The 21031-nt window shown below is 44.9% G+C and overlaps 1 protein-coding gene across 2 annotated transcripts in view; it reads left to right on the top strand.

Moving 5' to 3' along the window:
- LOC139454587 (protein Jumonji-like) overlaps window positions 1–20858 on the top strand; it is a 52387-nt gene extending 31529 nt beyond the window's left edge. For both annotated transcript variants that reach the window (XM_071236393.1, XM_071236392.1), the window contains exons 10-22: window positions 1873–1954; window positions 2151–2276; window positions 3377–3541; window positions 3938–4030; window positions 5305–5423; window positions 5539–5609; window positions 8792–8906; window positions 10632–10743; window positions 12569–12751; window positions 13535–13659; window positions 14642–14813; window positions 14923–15030; window positions 16999–20858. In XM_071236393.1, the coding sequence (XP_071092494.1) occupies window positions 1873–1954; window positions 2151–2276; window positions 3377–3541; window positions 3938–4030; window positions 5305–5423; window positions 5539–5609; window positions 8792–8906; window positions 10632–10743; window positions 12569–12751; window positions 13535–13659; window positions 14642–14813; window positions 14923–15030; window positions 16999–17106 (1579 nt within the window). In that variant the 3' untranslated portion in view covers window positions 17107–20858. The remainder of the gene's footprint in view (window positions 1–1872; window positions 1955–2150; window positions 2277–3376; window positions 3542–3937; window positions 4031–5304; window positions 5424–5538; window positions 5610–8791; window positions 8907–10631; window positions 10744–12568; window positions 12752–13534; window positions 13660–14641; window positions 14814–14922; window positions 15031–16998) is intronic.
- The last annotated feature ends 173 nt before the right edge of the window (window positions 20859–21031 follow it).

Here is a 21031-nt window from a genome sequence, read left to right as displayed (position 1 = left end):
GTGTTGTCCTGTGTGTTGTCCTGTGTGTTGTTCTGGATGAATGTGTGTTGTCCTGTGTGTTGTCCTGTGTGTTGTTCTGGATGAATGTGTGTTGTCCTGTGTGTTGTCCTGTGTGTTGTCCTGTGTGTTGTCCTGTGTGTTGTCCTGGATGAATGTGTGTTGTCCTGGATGAATGTGTGTTGTTCTGGATGAATGTGTGTTGTCCTGGATGAATGTGTGTTGTTCTGGATGAATGTGTGTTGTCCTGTGTGTTGTTCTGGATGAATGTGTGTTGTCCTGGATGAATGTGTGTTGTTCTGGATGAATGTGTGTTGTTCTGGATGAATGTGTGTTGTCCTGGATGTATGTGTGGTGTCCTGGATGAATGTGTGTTGTCCTGTGTGTTGTTCTGGATGAATGTGTGTTGTCCTGTGTGATGTCCTGTGTGTTGTTCTGGATGAATGTGTGTTGTTCTGTGTGTTGTTCTGTGTGTTGTTCTGGATGAATGTGTGTTGTCCTGTGTGTTGTCCTGTGTGTTGTTCTGGATGAATGTGTGTTGTCCTGTGTGTTGTCCTGTGTGTTGTTCTGGATGAATGTGTGATGTTCTGTGTGTTGTTCTGGATGAATGTGTGTTGTCCTGGATCAATGTGTGTTGTCCTGTGTGTTGTTCTGGATGAATGTGTGTTGTTCTGTGTGTTGTTCTGTGTGTTGTCCTGTGTGTTGTCCTGTGTGTTGTTCTGGATGAATGTGTGTTGTCCTGGATGAATGTGTGTTGTTCTGGATGAATGTGTGTTGTCCTGTGTGTTGTCCTGTGTGTTGTTCTGGATGAATGTGTGTTGTTCTGTGTGTTGTTCTGTGTGTTGTTCTGGATGAATGTGTGTTGTCCTGTGTGTTGTCCTGTGTGTTGTCCTGTGTGTTGTTCTGGATGAATGTGTGTTGTCCTGTGTGTTGTCCTGTGTGTTGTTCTGGATGAATGTGTGTTGTCCTGTGTGTTGTCCTGTGTGTTGTTCTGGATGAATGTGTGTTGTCCTGTGTGTTGTCCTGTGTGTTGTCCTGTGTGTTGTTCTGGATGAATGTGTGTTGTCCTGTGTGTTGTCCTGTGTGTTGTTCTGGATGAATGTGTGTTGTCCTGTGTGTTGTCCTGTGTGTTGTCCTGTGTGTTGTTCTGGATGAATGTGTGTTGTCCTGTGTGTTGTCCTGTGTGTTGTTCTGGATGAATGTGTGTTGTCCTGTGTGTTGTCCTGTGTGTTGTCCTGTGTGTTGTTCTGGATGAATGTGTGTTGTCCTGTGTGTTGTCCTGTGTGTTGTTCTGGATGAATGTGTGTTGTCCTGTGTGTTGTCCTGTGTGTTGTCCTGTGTGTTGTTCTGGATGAATGTGTGTTGTCCTGTGTGTTGTCCTGTGTGTTGTTCTGGATGAATGTGTGTTGTCCTGTGTGTTGTCCTGTGTGTTGTTCTGGATGAATGTGTGTTGTCCTGTGTGTTGTCCTGTGTGTTGTTCTGGATGAATGTGTGATGTTCTGTGTGTTGTTCTGGATGAATGTGTGTTGTCCTGGATCAATGTGTGTTGTCCTGTGTGTTGTTCTGGATGAATGTGTGTTGTCCTGGATGAATGTGTGTTGTTCTGGATGAATGTGTGTTGTCCTGTGTGTTGTTCTGGATGAATGTGTGTTGTCCTGTGTGTTGTTCTGGATGAATGTGTGTTGTTCTGTGTGTTGTTCTGGATGAATGTGTGTTATCCTGTGTGTTGTTCTGGATGAATGTGTGTTGTCCTGGATGAATGTGTGTTGTTCTGGATGAATGTGTGTTGTCCTGGATAAATGTGTGTTGTGGCATTCTCATCAACTGAGAGTCATCTCCTGTATGTCTTGCTCTGGATTAATATCTTTGTCTCAGGTGGGGTCCTAACATCCAGTTCACAGCCTCAGCCAACAAGCACCTGGGCGCCATAGGGGCCGATCTGGAGCCGTCTCCCCAGGTATGTATAAATTGTCAATGCAGGAGAATAACCAGTCTAGATAATCCCCCAAACGGTTCTCATTTGGCGTAAAGGGCAAAATAGCTGTGAAAAGTACAAGAAAGGATCACTGAAAAATCAGTGATGACACCAGGTGCTCGCTTAAAGGGTAAGCTTGTCCTGGCCAAGTGGTGATGGGAGGTTGCTGATGTTGCAGATCGGTGGAGTGGAGGTAGATCTGTACAAGTTGTCGCGGACAATCATGGAGTTTGGGGGGATGCAGAACGTGGTGGACAAGAAGAAGTGGGTGAAGATCGCGGATGCCATGAAGATCCCCAAACTGGTGAGTCGAGCATCTGTGGAGATCAGCTTCTCTCAGGATGTCTGCTACCCTATGTGCTTCCCTATCTGCTACGCTATATGCTACCCTATCTGCTACGCAATCTGCTGGGCTATCTGCTTCGCTATCAGCTGGACTATCTTCTGGGCTATCTGTTTCGCTATCAGCTGGGCTATCAGCTGGGCTATCTGCTGTTAGCAGGTTACTGTGATAGCATGGAAAAGAAAAATATAATGAACAGGAAAAGTTAGGGATCATGAATATTTTTGGGGATGTGTTTTTTGTAGTGAAGACTGAGCACACAATTTCATAAGTATTTCCATGGTCTTTTTGGTTATACCCTATGTGCTTCCCTATCTGCTACGCTATCTGCTGGGCTATCTGCTGGGCTATCTGCTTCGCTATCTGCTTCGCTATCAGCTGGGCTATCTGCTGGGCTATCTGCTGGGCTATGTGCTTCGCTATCAGCTGGGCTATCTGCTGGGCTATCTGCTGGGGTATCTGCTGTTTGCAGGTTACTGTGATAGCATGGAAAAGAAAAATATAATGAACAGGAAAAGTTAGGGATCACGAATATTTTTGGGGATGTGTGTTTTGTAGTGAAGACTGAGCACACAATTTCATAAGTATTTCCCTGGTCTTTTTGGTTATATATATTTTTTGGTTTTGATAAGTAAGTTCCTAAATTAATTGAACCATTTGCTAGGAACAGATTGATCATGTTGGATAAGTGTTTTAGATAAAGATTTCACCATATGTATTTTCAAGGAATCTACTACACACATACACATAGGCTCAAGTGACCCAGTTGTCTCAGGCACCAGAAGCCGCTGTGCAGAGTTGAGTCTTTTTGGCATGTAGGTTCGAATCCTGGTTCGCCCTGATTTTGTTTCAAGTTTTGTCAGCACCATACCCGTGCTCGGTGGTTTCACCAAGCGGTTAATGTCTGAGACCTGCATCACTTTGGGCTTTCTTCCCACATTAAGCTGCCACGCTGTGATATAACTGAAATACTGTTCAAAGTGGCGTAAAACCTCTCACTCAACCACTCAACCACTCACTCAACCACCCACTCACTCACTCATGTAATATTGGGCCCCCAGGCCCAGGACCGAGGGATGCGTCTGTACGACGTGTACTGCAAGTACCTGCTGCCCTATGACACGCTGTCCATGGACGAGAAGACCTGCCTGGAGCAGTCCGTCATGTCGGAGAGGCAGAGGAAGGAGAAATCAGGGAAGGGGGAAGATGAGGAGGCCATCGTCAAGGTGAGACGTTGCCAGGCTTTGGTTGAGCTATGACACTGGGTGTGAGGAGCTATGACACTGGGTGTGAGGAGCTATGACACTGGGTGTGAGGAGCTATGACACTGGGTGTGAGGAGCTATGACACTGGGTGTGAGGATGACTGTTGTAATACTCATTTATCGCTCATAGTGCATCAGTGTTAGCACATCACAATTATGTAACCAGTTATGTAATTAGTCTATGCGAAGGACTATTCCCCGCGCTTGCACTTCTTGTACCTGTAACATCAGGAAGTCATCCAAGTGAACCAAGTCACCCTAAAGTGTGTTTGTCTGCTATTACCTGAAGTCCTGACTGAACAGTATATGTAGCGTGGTTCTACAACAATGCCTGATGTTTAACTTTCACTGTTTTAAGGGAAAATCCAACCCACTGAGCACTTTCAACAGGGTTGCAAGGAATGTCCGCTCCATGTGGTTTAAGGACGAACCAACTCCAGAACAAGTTGAGGTGAGATATTGTCAGATACTTTCATTGTGTTCCCCAACACCCATCCCAGCCCCACCCCCTCCTACCCCTACCCCCATCCCCTCCTACCCCAACCCCCACCTCCACCTCCTACAAACTCCTACCCCCATCCCCTCCTACCCCCACCAACTCCTACCCCTACCCCTATCCTACCCTACCCCCTCCTCCCCCATCCCCTCCTACCCCCTCCCCGCTTCTAACCCCACCCCCCCTACCCACTCCTACCCCCACCCCCTACCTCTATCCTACCCCCTCAAGTTGAGGTGAGATAATTTCAGATACTTTCATTGTGTTCCCCATCACCCATCCCTACCCCACCCCTCCTACCCCTACCACTATCCTTCCCCATCCCCACCTACCTCCACCCCTCCAACTCCTACCCCCACCCACTTCTACCCCCCCTCCTACCCCCACCAACTCCTACCCCTACCCTACCCTACCCCTATCCCCCTCCTACCCCATATCCCCTCCTACCCCCATCCACACCTACTCCTACCCCCACCCACTTCTACCCCCCTCCTACCCCCACCAACTCCTACCCCTACCCTACCCTATCCTACCCCTATCCCCTCCTACCCCATATCCCCTCCTACCCCCACCCACTCCTACTCCTACCCCCACCCACTTCTACCCCCACCCCCTCCTACCCCCACCAACTCCTACCCCTACATCTATCCTACCCTACCCCCTCCTACCCCCATCCCCCTTCTAACCCCACCCACTCCTACCCCCACCCCCTCCTACCCCTGCCCCTACCCCTATCCTACCCCCTCAAGTTGAGGTGAGATAATTTCAGATACTTTCATTGTGTTACCCATCACCCATCCCTGCCCCACCCCTCCTACCCCTACCACTATCCTACCCCTACCACTATCCTACCCCATCCCCGCCTACCTCCACCCCTCCAACTCCTACCCACACCAACTCCTACCCCTACCCTACCCTACCCCTATAATACCCCTATCCCCTCCTACCCTCTATCCCTTCCTACCCCCACCCACTCCTACCCCTTCCCCTCCTACCCCAACCCCTCCTACCCCTACCCTACCCCCTCCGCCTCCTACCCCCACCCCCTCCTACCCTGCTACCCTAGTACAATGTTCCAGTGTGAGTACTGATGTAGTACAATGTTGCAGTGTGAGGACTGATGTAGTACAATGTTGCAGTGTGAGTACTGATGTAGTACAATGTTGCAGTGTGAGTACTGATGGAGTACAATGTTGCAGTGTGAGTACTGATGGAGTACAATGTTGCAGTGTGAGTACTGGAGGCTAGTGGAGGGCCGCAGCAATCACGTGGCGGTGCAGTGTGGCCATGTCAGCACCAGCACCCAGGGGTCCGGCTTCCCCAGCAAGAAGGACAGCCCTTACGCTAGGTAGGTCCAGACATGTCGGGTAACACTAATGGCTGACCTTTTGTCATATTCTTCCACTTGGATGATGGTAAATGATGGTGAATGATTAAGGGTGTCCATGTCATCTTGTTTGTAGGCACAGCTGGAATCTCAACAACCTCTCCGACAACCCCAAGTGCATTCTCCGGTGCTTAGGACCAGTTTCAGGTGAGATGTCACATGTCTGTCACATGACTGTCACATGACTGTCCCGTCTGTCACATGTCTGTCACATGACTGTCACATGACTGTCACATGACTGTCCAATGAAAGGTTTCACTGTGCCCAACCTTGACATTCATGAGCTGAGGAATCTGTAACTGACTTTACGTAGATGATGTGTGTGTTTGTGTGACCTGTACATGACGTGTGTTTGTGTGACCTTTACATTATGTGTGTGTTTGTGTGAGCTGTACATGACTTGTGTGTTTGTGTGACCTGTACATGACTTGTGTGTTGTGTGTTTGTGTGACCTGTACATGACGTGTGTTTGTATGACCTGTACATGACGTGTGTTTGTGTGACCTTTACATGACTTGTGTTTGTGTGACCTTTACATGACGTGTGTGTTTGTGTGAGCTGTACATGACTTGTGTGTTTGTGTGACCTGTACATGACTTGTGTGTTGTGTGTTTGTGTGACCTGTACATGACTTGTGTGTTTGTGTGAGCTGTACATGACTTGTGTGTTTGGGTGAGCTGTACATGACTTGTGTGTTTGTGTGACCTGTACATGACTTGTGTGTTTGTGTGAGCTGTACATGACTTGTGTGTTTGTGTGAGCTGTACATGACTCGTGTGTTTGTGTGACCTCTACATGACTTGTGTGTTTGTGTGTTTGTGTGAGCTGTACATGACTTGTGTGTTGTGTGTTTGTGTGACCTGTACATGACGTGTGTTTGTATGACCTGTACATGACTTGTTTGTGTGAGCTGTACATGACTTGTGTGTTTGTGTGAGCTGTACATGACTTGTGTGTTTGTGTGTTTGTGTGAGCTGTACATGACTTGTAGGTTTGTGTGTTTATGTGAGCTGTACATGACTTGTGTGTTTGTGTGAGCTGTACATGACTTGTGTGTTTGTGTGAGCTGTACATGACTTGTGTGTTTGTGTGTTTGTGTGAGCTGTACATGACTTGTGTGTTTGTGTGACCTGTACATGACTTGTGTGTTTGTGTGAGCTGTACATGACTTGTGTGTTTGTGTGAGCTGTACATGACTCGTGTGTTTGTGTGACCTCTACATGACTTGTGTGTTTGTGTGTTTGTGTGACCTGTACATGACTTGTGTGTTGTGTGTTTGTGTGACCTGTACATGACGTGTGTTTGTATGACCTGTACATGACTTGTTTGTGTGAGCTGTACATGACTTGTGTGTTTGTGTGTTTGTGTGAGCTGTACATGACTTGTAGGTTTGTGTGTTTATGTGAGCTGTACATGACTTGTGTGTTTGTGTGAGCTGTACATGACTTGTGTGTTTGTGTGAGCTGTACATGACTTGTGTGTTTGTGTGTTTGTGTGTTTGTGTGAGCTGTACATGACTTGTGTGTTTGTGTGAGCTGTACATGACTTGTGTGTTTGTGTGACCTGTACATGACTTGTGTGTTTGTGTGAGCTGTACATGACTTGTGTGTTTGTGTGAGCTGTACATGACTTGTGTGTTTGTGTGAGCTGTACATGACTTGTGTGTTTCTGTGACCTGTACATGACTTGTAGGTTTGTGTGAGCTGTACATGACTTGTGTGTTTGTGTGTTTGTGTGAGCTGTACATGACTTGTGTGTTTGTGTGACCTGTACATGACTTGTAGGTTTGTGTGACCTGTACATGACTTGTGTGTTTGTGTGTTTGTGTGAGCTGTACATGACTTGTGTGTTTGTGTGAGCTGTACATGACTTGTGTGTTTGTGTGACCTGTACATGACGTGTGTGTTTGTGTGACCTGTACATGACCTGTACATGACTTGTGTGTTTGTGTGACCTGTACATGACTTGTGTGTTTGTGTGTTTATGTGAGCTGTACATGACTTGTGTGTTTGTGTGACCTGTACATGACTTGTGTGTTTGTGTGAGCTGTACATGACTTGTGTGTTTGTGTGAGCTGTACATGACTTGTGTGTTTGTGTGAGCTGTACATGACTTGTGTGTTTGTGTGTTTGTGTGAGCTGTACATGACTTGTGTGTTTCTGTGACCTGTACATGACTTGTAGGTTTGTGTGACCTGTACATGACTTGTGTGTTTGTGTGTTTGTGTGAGCTGTACATGACTTGTGTGTTTGTGTGAGCTGTACATGACTTGTGTGTTTGTGTGACCTGTACATGACCTGTACATGACTTGTGTGTTTGTGTGTTTGTGTGACCTGTACATGACTTGTGTGTTTGTGTGTTTATGTGAGCTGTACATGACTTGTGTGTTTGTGTGAGCTGTACATGACTTGTGTGTTTGTGTGAGCTGTACATGACTTGTGTGTTTGTGTGAGCTGTACATGACCTGTACATGACTTGTGTGTTTGTGTGTTTGTGTGAGCTGTACATGACTTGTGTGTTTTTTTTGTGAGCTGTACATGACTTGTGTGTTTGTGTGTTTGTGTGAGCTGTACATGACTTGTGTGTTTGTGTGAGCTGTACATGACTTGTGTGTTTGTGCGTTTGTGTGAGCTGTACATGACTTGTGTGTTTGTGTGAGCTGCACATGACTTGTGTGTTTGTGTGAGCTGTACATGACTTGTGTGTTTGTGTGAGCTGTACATGACTTGTGTGTTTGTGTGAGCTGTACATGACTTGTGTGTTTGTGTGAGCTGTACATGACTTGTGTGTGTTTCTGTGACCTGTACATGACTTGTAGGTTTGTGTGAGCTGTACATGACTTGTGTTTTTGTGTGTTTGTGTGAGCTGTACATGACTTGTGTGTTTGTGTGAGCTGTACATGACTTGTGTGTTTGTGTGACCTGTACATGACTTGTGTGTTTGTGTGACCTGTACATGACCTGTACATGACTTGTGTGTTTGTGTGACCTGTACATGACTTGTGTGTTTGTATGAGCTGTACATGACTTCTGTGTTTGTGTGACCTCTACATGACTTGTGTGTTTGTGTGAGCAGTACATGACTTGTGTGTTTGTGTGACCTGTACATGACCTGTACATGACTTGTGTGTTTGTGTGTTTGTGTGACCTGTACATGACTTGTGTGTTTGTGTGTTTGTGTGAGCTGTACATGACGTGTGTGTTTGTGTGAGCTGTACATGACTTGTGTGTTTGTGTGAGCTGTACATGACTTGTGTGTTTGTGTGAGCTGTACATGACTTGTGTGTTTGTGTGTTTGTGTGAGCTGTACATGACTTGTGTGTGTTTCAGGTGCTACTATCCCCACTCTCCACATTGGCATGCTGTTTGCCACGTCCTGCTGGTGTACTGACGTCCATCACCTGCCTTATATACAGTACCTCCACACAGGGGCAGACATTGTCTGGTAGGTCATATGTGTCAACGTTGTTGTGTCGATGGCAATGTCCTTAAAAGTCAACTCTTTTTATGTCCTGGAAAGACAATGTTTTGGTATAGATACTCTATGGAGGTCTGAGCGTTCTTGTATTGATGGAGGTTTGGGCGTTGTATTGATGGAGGTTTGAGCATTGTGTTGATGGATATTTGAGTGCTGTTGTGATGATGGAGGTTTGAGCATTGTGTTGATGGAGGTTTGAGCATTGTGTTGTGTTGATGGAGGTTTGAGCATTGTGTTGATGGAGGTGTGAGCGTTGTGTTGTGTTGATGGAGGTTTGAGCATTGTGTTGTGTTGGAGGTTTGAGCGTTGTATTGATGGAGGTTTGAGCATTGTGTTGTGTTGATGGAGGTTTGAGCATTGTGTTGATGGATATTTGAGCGCTGTTGTGATGGAGGTTTGAGCATTGTGTTGATGGAGGTTTGAGCGTTGTGTTGATGGAGGTTTGAGCATTGTGTTGTGTTGATGGAGGTTTGAGCATTGTTGTATTGATGGAGGTTTGAGCGTTATTGTATTGATGGATGTTTTAGCGTTGTGTTGATGGAGGTTGAGCATTGTGTTGTGTTGTGTTGATGGAGGTTTAAGTGTTGTGTTGTGTTGTGTTGATGTAGGTTTGAGCGTTGCGTTGATGGAGGTTTGAGCAATTCATTGATGGAGATTTGAGCATTGTTGTATTGATGGAGGTTTGAGCATTGTTGTGTTGATGGAGGTTTGAGCGTTGTGTTGATGGAGGTTTGAGCGTTGTGTTGTGTTGTGTTGATGGAGGTTTGAGCGTTGTGTTGATGGAGGTTTGAGCATTGTTGTGTTGATGGAGGTTTGAGTGTTGTGTTGTGTTGTGTTGATGTAGGTTTGAGCGTTGCGTTGATGGAGGTTTGAGCAATTCATTGATGGAGATTTGAGCATTGTTGTATTGATGGAGGTTTGAGCATTGTTGTGTTGATGGAGGTTTGAGCGTTGTGTTGATGGAGGTTTGAGCGTTGTGTTGTGTTGTGTTGATGGAGGTTTGAGCGTTGTGTTGATGTAGGTTTGAGCATTGTTGTGTTGATGGAGGTTTGAGCATTGTGTTGATTGAGATTTGAGTGTTGTGATGATGGAGGTTGGAGCGTTGTGTTGATGGAGGTTTGAGCATTGTGTTGATGGAGGTTTGAGCATTGTATTGTGTTGTTTGATGGAGGTTTGAGCGTTGTGTTGTGTTGTGTTGGTGGAGATTTGAGCGTTGTGTTGTGTTGATGGAGGTTGAGCATTGTGTCGATGAGGTTTGAGTGTTGTGTTGTGTTGATGGAGGTTTGAGCATTGTGTTGATGGAGGTTTGAGCGTTGTGTTGTGTTGCGTTGTGTTGATGTAGGTTTGAGCATTGTGTTGATGGATGTTTGAGCGTTGTGTTGTGTTGATGGAGGTTTGAGCATTGTGTTGATGGAGGTTTGAGTGTTGTGTTGCGTTGTGTTGATGTAGGTTTGAGCATTGTGTTGATGGAGGTTTGAGCGTTGTGTTGTGTTGATGCAGGTTTGAACATTGTGATAATGGAGGTTTGAGCGTTGTTGTGTTGATGGAGGTTTGAGTGTTGTTGTGATGATGGAGGTTTGAGCGTTGTTGTGATGACGGAGGTTGGAGAGTTTTTGTGTTGATAGAGCCTTGTGTTGATGGAGGTTTGAGCATCGTTGTGATGATGGAGGTTTGAGCGTTGTCTTGATGCAGGTACTCCATTCCAAAGCAGCAGGAGGGGAAGTTGAAGACCGCCATGAAGGAGTTGGTGCCGTCCCTGGTGTCACATGAGGACCCTCGCTGGCTCAAGGAAGATACTGTCATGGTGAGATTTGTGTCAAAATTATCATGGTGAAACAATGCTTGTGTCAGAATTATGGTGAAACAATGCTTGTGTCAGAATTATCATGGTGAAACCATGCATGTGTCAGAATTATCATGGTGAAACAATGCTTGTGTCAGAATTATCATGCTGAAACAATGCTTGTGTCAGAATTATCATGGAAAAACAGTGCTTGTGTCAGAATTATCATGGTGAAACAATGCTTGTGTCAGAATTATCATGGTGAAACAATGCTTGTGTCAGAATTATGGTGAAACAATGCTTGTGTCAGAATTATCATGGTGAAACAATGCTTGTGTCAGAATTATCATGCTGAAACAATGCTTGTGTCAGAATTATCATGCTGAAACAATGCTTGTGTCAGAATTATCATGGAAAAACAATGCTTGTGTCAGAATTATCATGGTGAAACAATGCTTGTGTCAGAATTATCATGGTGAAACAATGCTTGTGTCAGAATTATTGTGGTGAAACAATGTTTGTGTCAGAATTATCATGGTGAAACAATGTTTGTGTCAGAATTATCATGCTGAAACAATGCTTGTGTCAGAATTATCATGCTGAAACAATGCTTGTGTCAGAATCATTGTGGTGAAACAATGCTTGTGTCAGAAATATTGTGAAACAATGCTTGTGTCAGAATTATCATGGTAAAACAATGTTTGTGTCAGAATTATCATGGTGAAACAATGCTTGTGTCAGAATTATCATGGTGAAACAATGCTTGTGCCAGAAATATGGTGAAACAATGCTTGTGTCAGAATTATCATGGTAAAACAATGCTTGTATCAGAATTATCATGCTGAAACAATGCTTGTGTCAGAATTATCATGCTGAAACAATGCTTGTGTCAGAATTATGGTGAAACAATGCTTGTGTCAGAATTATCATGCTGAAACAATGCTTGTGTCAGAATTATCATGCTGAAACAATGCTTGTGTCAGAATTATTGTGGTGAAAAAATGTTTGTGTCAGAATTATGGTAAAACAATGTTTGTGTCAGAATTATCATGCTGAAACAATGCTTGTGTCAGAATTATCATGCTGAAACAATGCTTGTGTCAGAATCATTGTGGTGAAACAATGCTTGTGTCAGAATTATCATGGTGAAACAATGCTTGTGTCAGAATTATCATGGTAAAACAATGTTTGTGTCAGAATTATCATGGTGAAATAATGCTTGTGTCAGAATCATTGTGGTGAAACAATGCTTGTGTCAGAATTATCATGGTGAAACAATGCTTGTGTCAGAATTATCATGGTGGAACAATGCTTGTGTCAGAATTATTGTGGTGAAACAATGCTTGTGTCAGAATTATCATGGTGAAACAATGCTTGTGTCAGAATTATCATGCTGAAACAATGCTTGTGTCAGAATTATCATGCTGAAACAATGCTTGTGTCAGAATCATTGTGGTGAAACAATGCTTGTTTCAGAAATATGGTGAAACAATGTTTGTGTCAGAATTATCATGGTGAAACAATGCTTGTGCCAGAAATATTGTGAAACAATGCTTGTGTCAGAATTATCATGGTAAAACAATGCTTGTGTCAGAATTATCATGGTACAACAATGCTTGTGTCAGAATTATTGTGGTGAGATAATGCTTGTGTCAGAATTATCATGGTGAAACAATGCTTGTGTCAGAATTATCATGGTGAAACAATGCTTGTGTCAGAATTGTCATGGTAAAACAATGCTTGTGTCAGAATTATTGTGGTGAGATAAAGGTTGTGTCAGAAGGGGGTAAGAAATATTGGCTTGTACAATTTTTTGAGACTTCACGTGGCTCTCCTTTATGTGAAGGTCAACCCATCTCGTCTGACCTCTAGAGGCGTGACAGTTTCCCGATGTGTTCAAAGACCAAAGACATTTGTGGCCATCTTCCCCAAGTCCTACACAGCCACCATCAGTTGTGGCTACAATGTATCCGAGTCCGTCCATTATGCTACTCGCAATTGGATCAGCACCGGGGTTGCTGTAGCGGAGGTAAGACTCACTCACTCACTCACTCACCCACCCACCCACCCACCCACCCACCCACCAACCCACTCACTCACTCACCCACCCACCCACCCACCCACTCACTCACTCACTCACTCACTCACTCACTCACTCACTCACTCACTCACTCACTCACCCACCACCCATCCACTCACTCGCCCACTCACTCACTCACTCACTCACTCAAACACCCACCCATAAACACCCTCCATAAACATCGTTCAGCTTATGATGGTGATTTTGAAGGGGTTCTGAAAACTAGAAACAAGGTGACCAATAAGTAAGGATAAGACATATGGATGAACAACTTCTTTATTACAATTAGGAGCAATATTTAGGTGTAGGTTCTAACACCGTTATCAAGCAAGTGATAACTGGAATAAAGAAGTTGTTCATCCATATGTCTTATCCTTACTCAGTACTCCGACTTCTTACTTCCTCTCAAAGAAGATGAGCAACGCCTGTAAGATGTAATGATACGATTCATCTACCAATAAATGCCCCAAGTCTGCAGCAATTGTCTGTAAAAAGATTCCCAGTTTGATTGAGAAATTACCAACTTCCTTTGAACATGTTGAAATCTTTGAAAAGAAAAGAACTTTAAAGGCAGGCAAATTTTGAACAATATCATGATTTTTTCCCAATTTGCCTGCCAATTGCACTTAGTTTGGAATCAAAGATAAATCCCTGCAGATGTTGAACTGATGATGTGATGGAGCGTTGTTTATAGAATGTTGTTTATGGAGCAACTGCCTTGTCTTTGCGTAGGATCTCAGTAGGAGTGTGGAGCCAGAGCTGTTTTCTATGGATGCCTTGCTGTGCCACCTCGTCTCTGACCCCACTTCCGATGTTCAGACACTCAAGATGGCTGTGCCTTTCTTTGACAAAGTCCTGTAAGTTGTCCGGGCCCTTAAGATTCTCCTGATTCTTGTTTATCTTGACGATTCTTGTATATTCTCCTGATTCTTGTTTATCTTGACGATTCTTGTTGAAAGTAGTTTGGGAGGAAGAGTGATTGGGAAAGCTGTTTTGTCTTATGTACGCCAAACTTCTGAATATCTGTTGACAATAATTCAACCTTGTTGGAATTCAAAGGTAAATGTTGTTGATAATTAAAAAAGCAGACATTTTCTTGTAAAACTGGTCTTAATTTGTAGTAAAAGCAGGAAGTTAATTGAATGTTTCAGGATGCGAGTGTTCTCTCTACAGGTAGTTAATTGAATGTTTCAGGACGCGAGAGTTGTCTCTACAGGTAGTTAATTGAATGTTTCAGGATGCGAGAACGTCTCTACAGGAAGTTAATTGAATGTTTCAGGATGCGAGTGTTCTCTCTACAGGAAGTTAATTGAATGTTTCAGGATGCGAGAGCTGTCTCTACGGGGAAGTTAATTGAATGTTTCAGGACATGAGGGCTGTCTCTACAGGAAGTTAATTGAATGTTTCAGGATTCAAGAGTTTTGTCTACAGGAAGTTAATTGAATGTTTCAGGACGCAAGAGCTATCTCTACAGGAAGTTTATTGAATGTTTCAGGACGCGAGAGTTGTCTCTACAGGAAGTTAATAGAATGTTTCAGGACGCGAGAGCTGTCTCTACAGGAAGTCAATTGAATGTTTCCAGATGCGAAAGTTGTCTCTACAGGATGTTAATTGAATGTTTCAGGAAGCGAGAGGTGTCTCTATAGGAAGTTAATTGAATGTTTCAGGACGCGAGAGGTGTCTCTACAGGAAGTTAATTGAATGTTTCAGGACGCGAGAGCTGTCTCTACAGGAAGTTAATTGAATGTTTCAGGACATGAGAGCTGTCTCTACAGGAAGTTAATTGAATGTTTCAGGACATGAGAGCTGTCTCTACAGGATGTTAATTGAATGTTTCAGGACGCGAGAGTTGTCTCTGAGGAAGCAGTTGCATGAAGCAGGGCTGAAGGTTGTGAAGCGAGGGGGGATGTTGGATGACATGCCGGCAGCGCCGCTGTCCCGCAAGCGCTCACTGGACCACGTTGAGGACAATGTCTGTGACATCTCCAAGAAACACTGCTATTTTTCCAAGGTGAGTCACCAAGCTGGAACTCATGCTCAGGGTTACTTTACATAATGGGGGGGTTGGAAGCTTGATTCAGCGGTTGTTTTCGTCTTGACATTTTCACATTTTGATTCAGGTCGTGAATGAGAGTGAGAACCTGACTCTCTCACTGGAGGAGGGCCTGAAGCATATACAGAAGAAGAAACATCTGAAGCACTGCAAGCTGGTGTACAGATACCCTGAGGTGAGGTGTACAGATACCCTGAGGTGAGGTGTACAGATACCCTGAGGTGAGGTGTACAGATACCCTTAGGTGTACAGATACCCTGAGGTGAGGTGTACAGATACCCTGAGGTGAGGTGTACAGATACCCTTAGGTGTACAGATACCCTGAGGTGAGGTGTACAGATACCCTGAGGTGAGGTGTACAGATACCCTTAGGTGTACAGATACCCTGAGGTGAGGTGTACAGATACCCTGCGTGATCTTGAGGGGATTGTTTCAGTCTGTTTCTGGAATATTGAGAAACCATCAATGTAATGGCCTTCTTTCTTCACTGACTGACTCCTTCCTTCTTCACTGACTGACTCCTTCCTCTTTCACTGATTGACTCCTTCCTTCTCCACTGACTGACTCCTTCCTCCTCCACTGACTGACTCCTTCTTTCTTCACTGACTGACTCCTTCCTTCTCCACTGACTGACTCCTTCCTTCTTCACTGACTGACTCCTTCCTCCTTCACTGACTGACTCCTTCTTTCTTCACTGACTGACTCCTTCCTTCTTCACTGACTGACTCCTTCCTTCTCCACTGACTGACTCCTTCCCCACTGACTGACTCCTTCCTTCTCCACTGACTGTCTCCTTATTCTTTCCCCACTGACTGACTCCTTCCTGCCCCACTGACTGACTCCTTCCTTCTTCACTGACTGACTCCTCCCTTCTCCACTGACTGACTCCTTCCTTCTCCACTGACTGACTCATTCTGTCTTCACTGACTGACTCCTTCCTTCTCCACTGACTGACTCCTTCCTTCTTCTCCACAGACTGTCTCCTTATTCCTTCCCCACTGACTGACTCCTTCCTTCTCCACTGACTGACTCCTTCTTTCTCCACTGACTGACTCCTTCCTTCTTCACTGACTGACTCCTTCCTCCTCCACTGACTGACTCCTTCCTTCTCCACTGACTGACTCCTTCCTTCTCCACTGACTGACTCCTTCCTTCTTCACTGACTGACTCCTTCTTTCTCCACTGACTGACTCCTTCCTTCTCCAGACTGACTCCTTCTTTCTTCACTGACTGTCTCCTTCCTTCTCCACTGACTGACTCCTTCCTTCTCCACTGACTGACTCCTTCCTTCTTCTCCACAGACTGTCTCCTTATTCCTTCCCCACTGACTGACTCCTTCCTTCTCCACTGACTGACTCCTTCCTTCTTCACTGACTGACTCCTTCCTTCTCCACTGACTGACTCCTTCTTTCTCCACTGACTGACTCCTTCCTTCTCCACTGACTGACTCCTTCTTTCTCCACTGACTGACTCCTTCCTTCTCCACTGACTGACTCCTTCCTTCTTCTCCACTGACTGTCTCCTTATTCCTTCCCCACTGACTGACTCCTTCCTTCTCCACTGACTGACTCCTTCTTTCTCCACTGACTGACTCCTTCCTTCTCCACTGACTGACTCCTTCTTTCTCCACTGACTGACTCCTTCCATCTTCTCCACTGACTGACTCCTTCCTTCTTCACTGACTGACTCCTTCTTTCTCCACTGACTGACTCCTTCTTTCTTCACTGACTGACTCCTTCCCTCTCCACTGACTGACTCCTTCCTTCTCCACTGACTGACTCCTTCCTTCTCCACTGACTGACTCCTTCCTTCTCCACTGACTGACTCCTTCCTTCTTCACTGACTGACTCCTTCCTTCTTCACTGACTGACTCCTTCTTTCTCCACTGACTGACTCCTTCCTTCTTCACTGACTGACTCCTTCCTTCTCCACTGACTGACTCCTTCCTTCTTCACTGACTGACTCCTTCCTTCTTCACTGACTGACTCCTTCCTTCTCCACTGACTGACTCCTTCCTTCTTCACTGACTGACTCCTTCTTTCTCCACTGACTGACTCCTTCCTTCTTCACTGACTGACTCCTTCCTTCTCCACTGGCTGACTCCTTCTTTCTCCACTGACTGACTCCTTCTTGCTCCTTCCAGGAAGAACTGCGGAGCATGCTGCAGAGTGCCCAGTGTCGCCTGGACATCAGTGGCAACAGTGATGGTGCCAGCAGCAGCAGCAGCAAGAAGAGGAGCATGAAGAGGTAGAAGACAGTTGGGCAGTACAGACTTGGCATGCACTACAACTTACTGGCAGACAAACGGCCGACAGAGTGTAGGTCAAGGCAGTCGACAGGGTGTAGGTCAAGGCTATCGACAGGGTGTAGGTCAAGGCTGTCGACAGGGAGTAACATCATGAAAAACATTTCTTTTGATGTTTTGTGATACAAGACAAGGAGGTGTGTAGTGACTGGGGACATTGACTTGGCAGCACCTGGAAATGTGTGCCGTATGCAAGCATGTGAAAGCAATGGACTGTGTCGGCAGATGGAAGCATTGTACTGTGTCAGAATATGGAAGCATTGTACTGTGTCAGAATATGGAGGCATTGTACTGTGTCAGAATATGGAAGCATTGTACTGTGTCAGAATATGGAGGCATTGTACTGTGTTAGAATATGGAAGCTTGTATTGTGTCAGAATAACAAAGCATTGTACTGTGTCAGAATATGGAGGCATTGTACTGTGTCAGAATATTGAGGCATTGTATTGTGTCAGAATATGGAAGCATTGTACTGTGTCAGAATATGGAAGCATTGTACTGTGTCAGAATATGGAGGCATTGTACTGTGTCAGAATATGGAGGCATTGTACTGTGTCAGAATATGGAGGCATTGTACTGTGTCAGAATATGGAGGCATTGTACTGTGTGCCATGAAATACTGTCAGTCACTCAGTCACACACTCCTCCATTCATGTTTCCCCAGCAGGGACTGTAGTGTTGTACAGTTCGTACGTGTATATTGCTGAGTGTTAATTACCTGTTGTTTGAGTGTATCCAAGATGGAGAGGCAACTGTTGAAGAAGGGATGCTTCACAGCTGTTGGTGTGTTGGTGTATGTAAGTGAGTTGTTGGCAGGGTGTAGGTCAAGACAGGCAAGTGTGCAAAACACTGTTGTCAACACCAAGGGTGACAGATTTTGTTGTTTATTTTGTCTACTGAACACATTACTTTTTTAAACTTGATTTCTTCCTGAAATGGAGGAGCGGTTGGGTAGCCTAGTGGTTAAAGAGTTCGCTCGTCACGCCAAAGACCTGGGGTTCAATTCCCAACATGGGTACAATGTGTGCAGCCCAGTTCTGGTATTCCTCGCTATTGATATTGCTGGAATATTGCTGAAAGCAGCGTAAAACCATTCTCACTCACTCACTCTTCCTGAAATGGTCATTTTTTAACACATAATTCATCACTGATATTGACTTCTTTAAGTAATGTATGGGTTATCCGGCAGAATGTTGACCCGACAACAGGACAGCCAACCAACATGTGAACAAAAGTTGAACAATAGGTTACAGTGACTGCACAGTGACAATGACATCATAGTGACAAGGACATCATAGTGACAAGGACATCATAGTGACAAGGACATCACAGTGACAATGACAGAACAGTGGACCCATATATGTACTGTGTTGACACCCTATGGTCACTTTGATGTCATATTAGGGGAATGTTGAAGACCCGGTAACATGCTGGCGTTAACGGCACATCATTTTTAGGGCAAACTTCAGTTTCATTTGGAGCATTTTACAGATCTTACAGTGTTTACATGTTTCATTGGTTTTATGCACTTCACAGGGCAGAAGTTGTGTTTATTGTACATACATTTTACAATTTCAATTTTATGTTCCAACATAAGTGTGTTCAACAGGGATTATGTTAAGGCTGTTGACAGGGTGAAGATCAAGGCTGTCGACATGGTGTAGGTCAAGGCTGTCAACAGGGTGCATATCAAGGGTGTTGACAGGGCGTAGGTCATGGCTGTCAGCAGGGTGTAGGTCAAGGCTATCGACAGGGTTCATATCAAGGATGTTGTCAGGGCATAGGTCATGGCTGTCAGCAGGGTGTAGGTCAAGGCTATCGACAGGATGCATATCAAGGGTGTTGACAGGGCGTAGGTCATGGCTGTCAGCAGGGTGTAGGTCAAGGCTTTCGACAGGGTGTAGGTCAAGGCTATCGACAGGGTGCATATCAAGGCTGTCAACAGGGTGTAGGTCATGGCTGTCAGCAGGGTGTAGGTCAAGGCTATCGACAGGGTGCATATCAAGGGAGTTGTCAGGGCGTAGGTCATGGCTGTCAGCAGGGTGTAAGTCAAGGCTATCGACAGAGTCCATATCAAGGGTGTTGACAGGGCGTAGGTCATGGCTGTCAGCAGGGTGTAGGTCAAGGCTATCGACAGGATGCATATCAAGGGTGTTGACAGGGCGTAGGTCATGGCTGTCAGCAGGGTGTAGGTCAAGGCTATCGACAGGGTCCCTATCAAGGGTGTTGACAGGGTGTAGGTCATGGCTGTCAGCAGGGTGTAGGTCAAGGCTATCGACAGGGTCTATATCAAGGGTGTTGACAGGGCGTAGGTCATGGCTGTCAGCAGGGTGTAGGTCAAGGCTGTCAACGGGGTGTATGTCAAAGCTGTTGACAGGGTGTATTTCAAGGCTGTCGACAGGTAGGTTAAGACTGTCTAACAGTGTAGGTCTAGGCTGTCTACAGGGTGTAGGTCAAGGCTGTCAACAGGGTGTAGGTCAAGGCTGTCAACAGGGTGTAGGTCAAGGCTGTCGACAGGGTGTGGGTCAAGGCTATCGACAGGGTCCATATCAAGGCTGTTGACAGGGTGTAGGTCAAGGCTATCAACAGGTAGGTTAAGACTGTCTAACGGGTGTAGGTCAAGGCTGTCAACAGGATGTAGGTCAAGGATGTTGACAGGGTGTAGGTCAAGGCTGTCGACAGGATGTAGGTCAAGGTTGACAGGATGTAGGTCAAGGCTGTCGACAGGATGTAGGTCAAGGCAGTCGAAAGGATGTAGGTCAAGGCTGTCAACAGGATGTAGGTCAAGGCTGTCGACAGGGTGTAGGTCAAGGCTATTGACAGGATGTAGGTCAAGGCTGTCGACAGGATGTAGGTCAAGGCTGTCGACAGGGTGTAGGTCAAGGCTGTTAACAGGGTGTAGGTCAAGGCTGTTTACAGGGTGTATATCAAGACTGTGGAAGGAGGGGTGCCTCACAGTTGTTGTGTTATACGCAGATTCAAGGCTCCCAACACTGACTGGAGACGTGTTATGAAGTACCACAAAGTATTATATACAGGCAAGTATTCACAACACTGTTGTCAACACCAAGGGTGACAGATTTTGTTGTTTACATCCAAACTAATGAATGAATTGTTGCCACCAGGAGTGAAAGATGTGTTTTTGTGTGTGATGTTGACATTGTAACTCTTGTTGACTCTTTCATTATTTTCATTTTATCTACTGAACACATTACTTTTTTAACTTGATTTCTTCCTGAAATGGACATTTTTGAACACATAATTCATCACTGATTTTGACTTCTTTAAGTAATTTATGGGTTATCCGGTAGAATGTTGACCCGACAACAGGACAGTCAACGTTTGGACAAAAGTAAACAATAAGTTGCACAGTGACAATGACATATCAGTGAAATGACATAACAGTGAAATGACATCACAGTGACAATGACAGAACAGTGGACCCATGTATGTACCGTGTTGACACCCTATGGTCACTGTGATGTCATATTAGGGGAATGTTGAAGACCCGGTAACATGCTGGCGTTAACGGCACATCATTTTTAGGGCAAACTTCAGTTTCATTTGGAGCATTTGACAGATCTTCCAGTGTTTTCATGTTTCATTGGTTTTATGAACTTCACAGGGCAGAAGTTGTGTTTATTGTACATACATTTTAAAATGAAAATAAATTTCAATTTTTTATTCCAACAAAAATAAATGTAACAAATGATACCTTGTGTTTTGTGTTCAACATTATAAAACAGGACTTACATCCAAAAACATACATGGCCTACTTGCAATAATGTACATGGCCTACTTGCAATTATGTACAAGGTGAACTGAGATGGTACTTGTTGTTACCCTATCTGGCGATAGGCATTAAGGGGCT

This window comes from Haliotis cracherodii, unplaced genomic scaffold, assembly GCF_022045235.1.
Source record: "Haliotis cracherodii isolate W230 unplaced genomic scaffold, xgHalCrac1.p SCAF_10, whole genome shotgun sequence".
NCBI lineage: Eukaryota > Metazoa > Mollusca > Gastropoda > Lepetellida > Haliotidae > Haliotis > Haliotis cracherodii.
The sequence above is the reverse complement of the archived record's forward strand: the minus strand, read 5'-3'. Positions and strand labels throughout refer to the sequence as shown.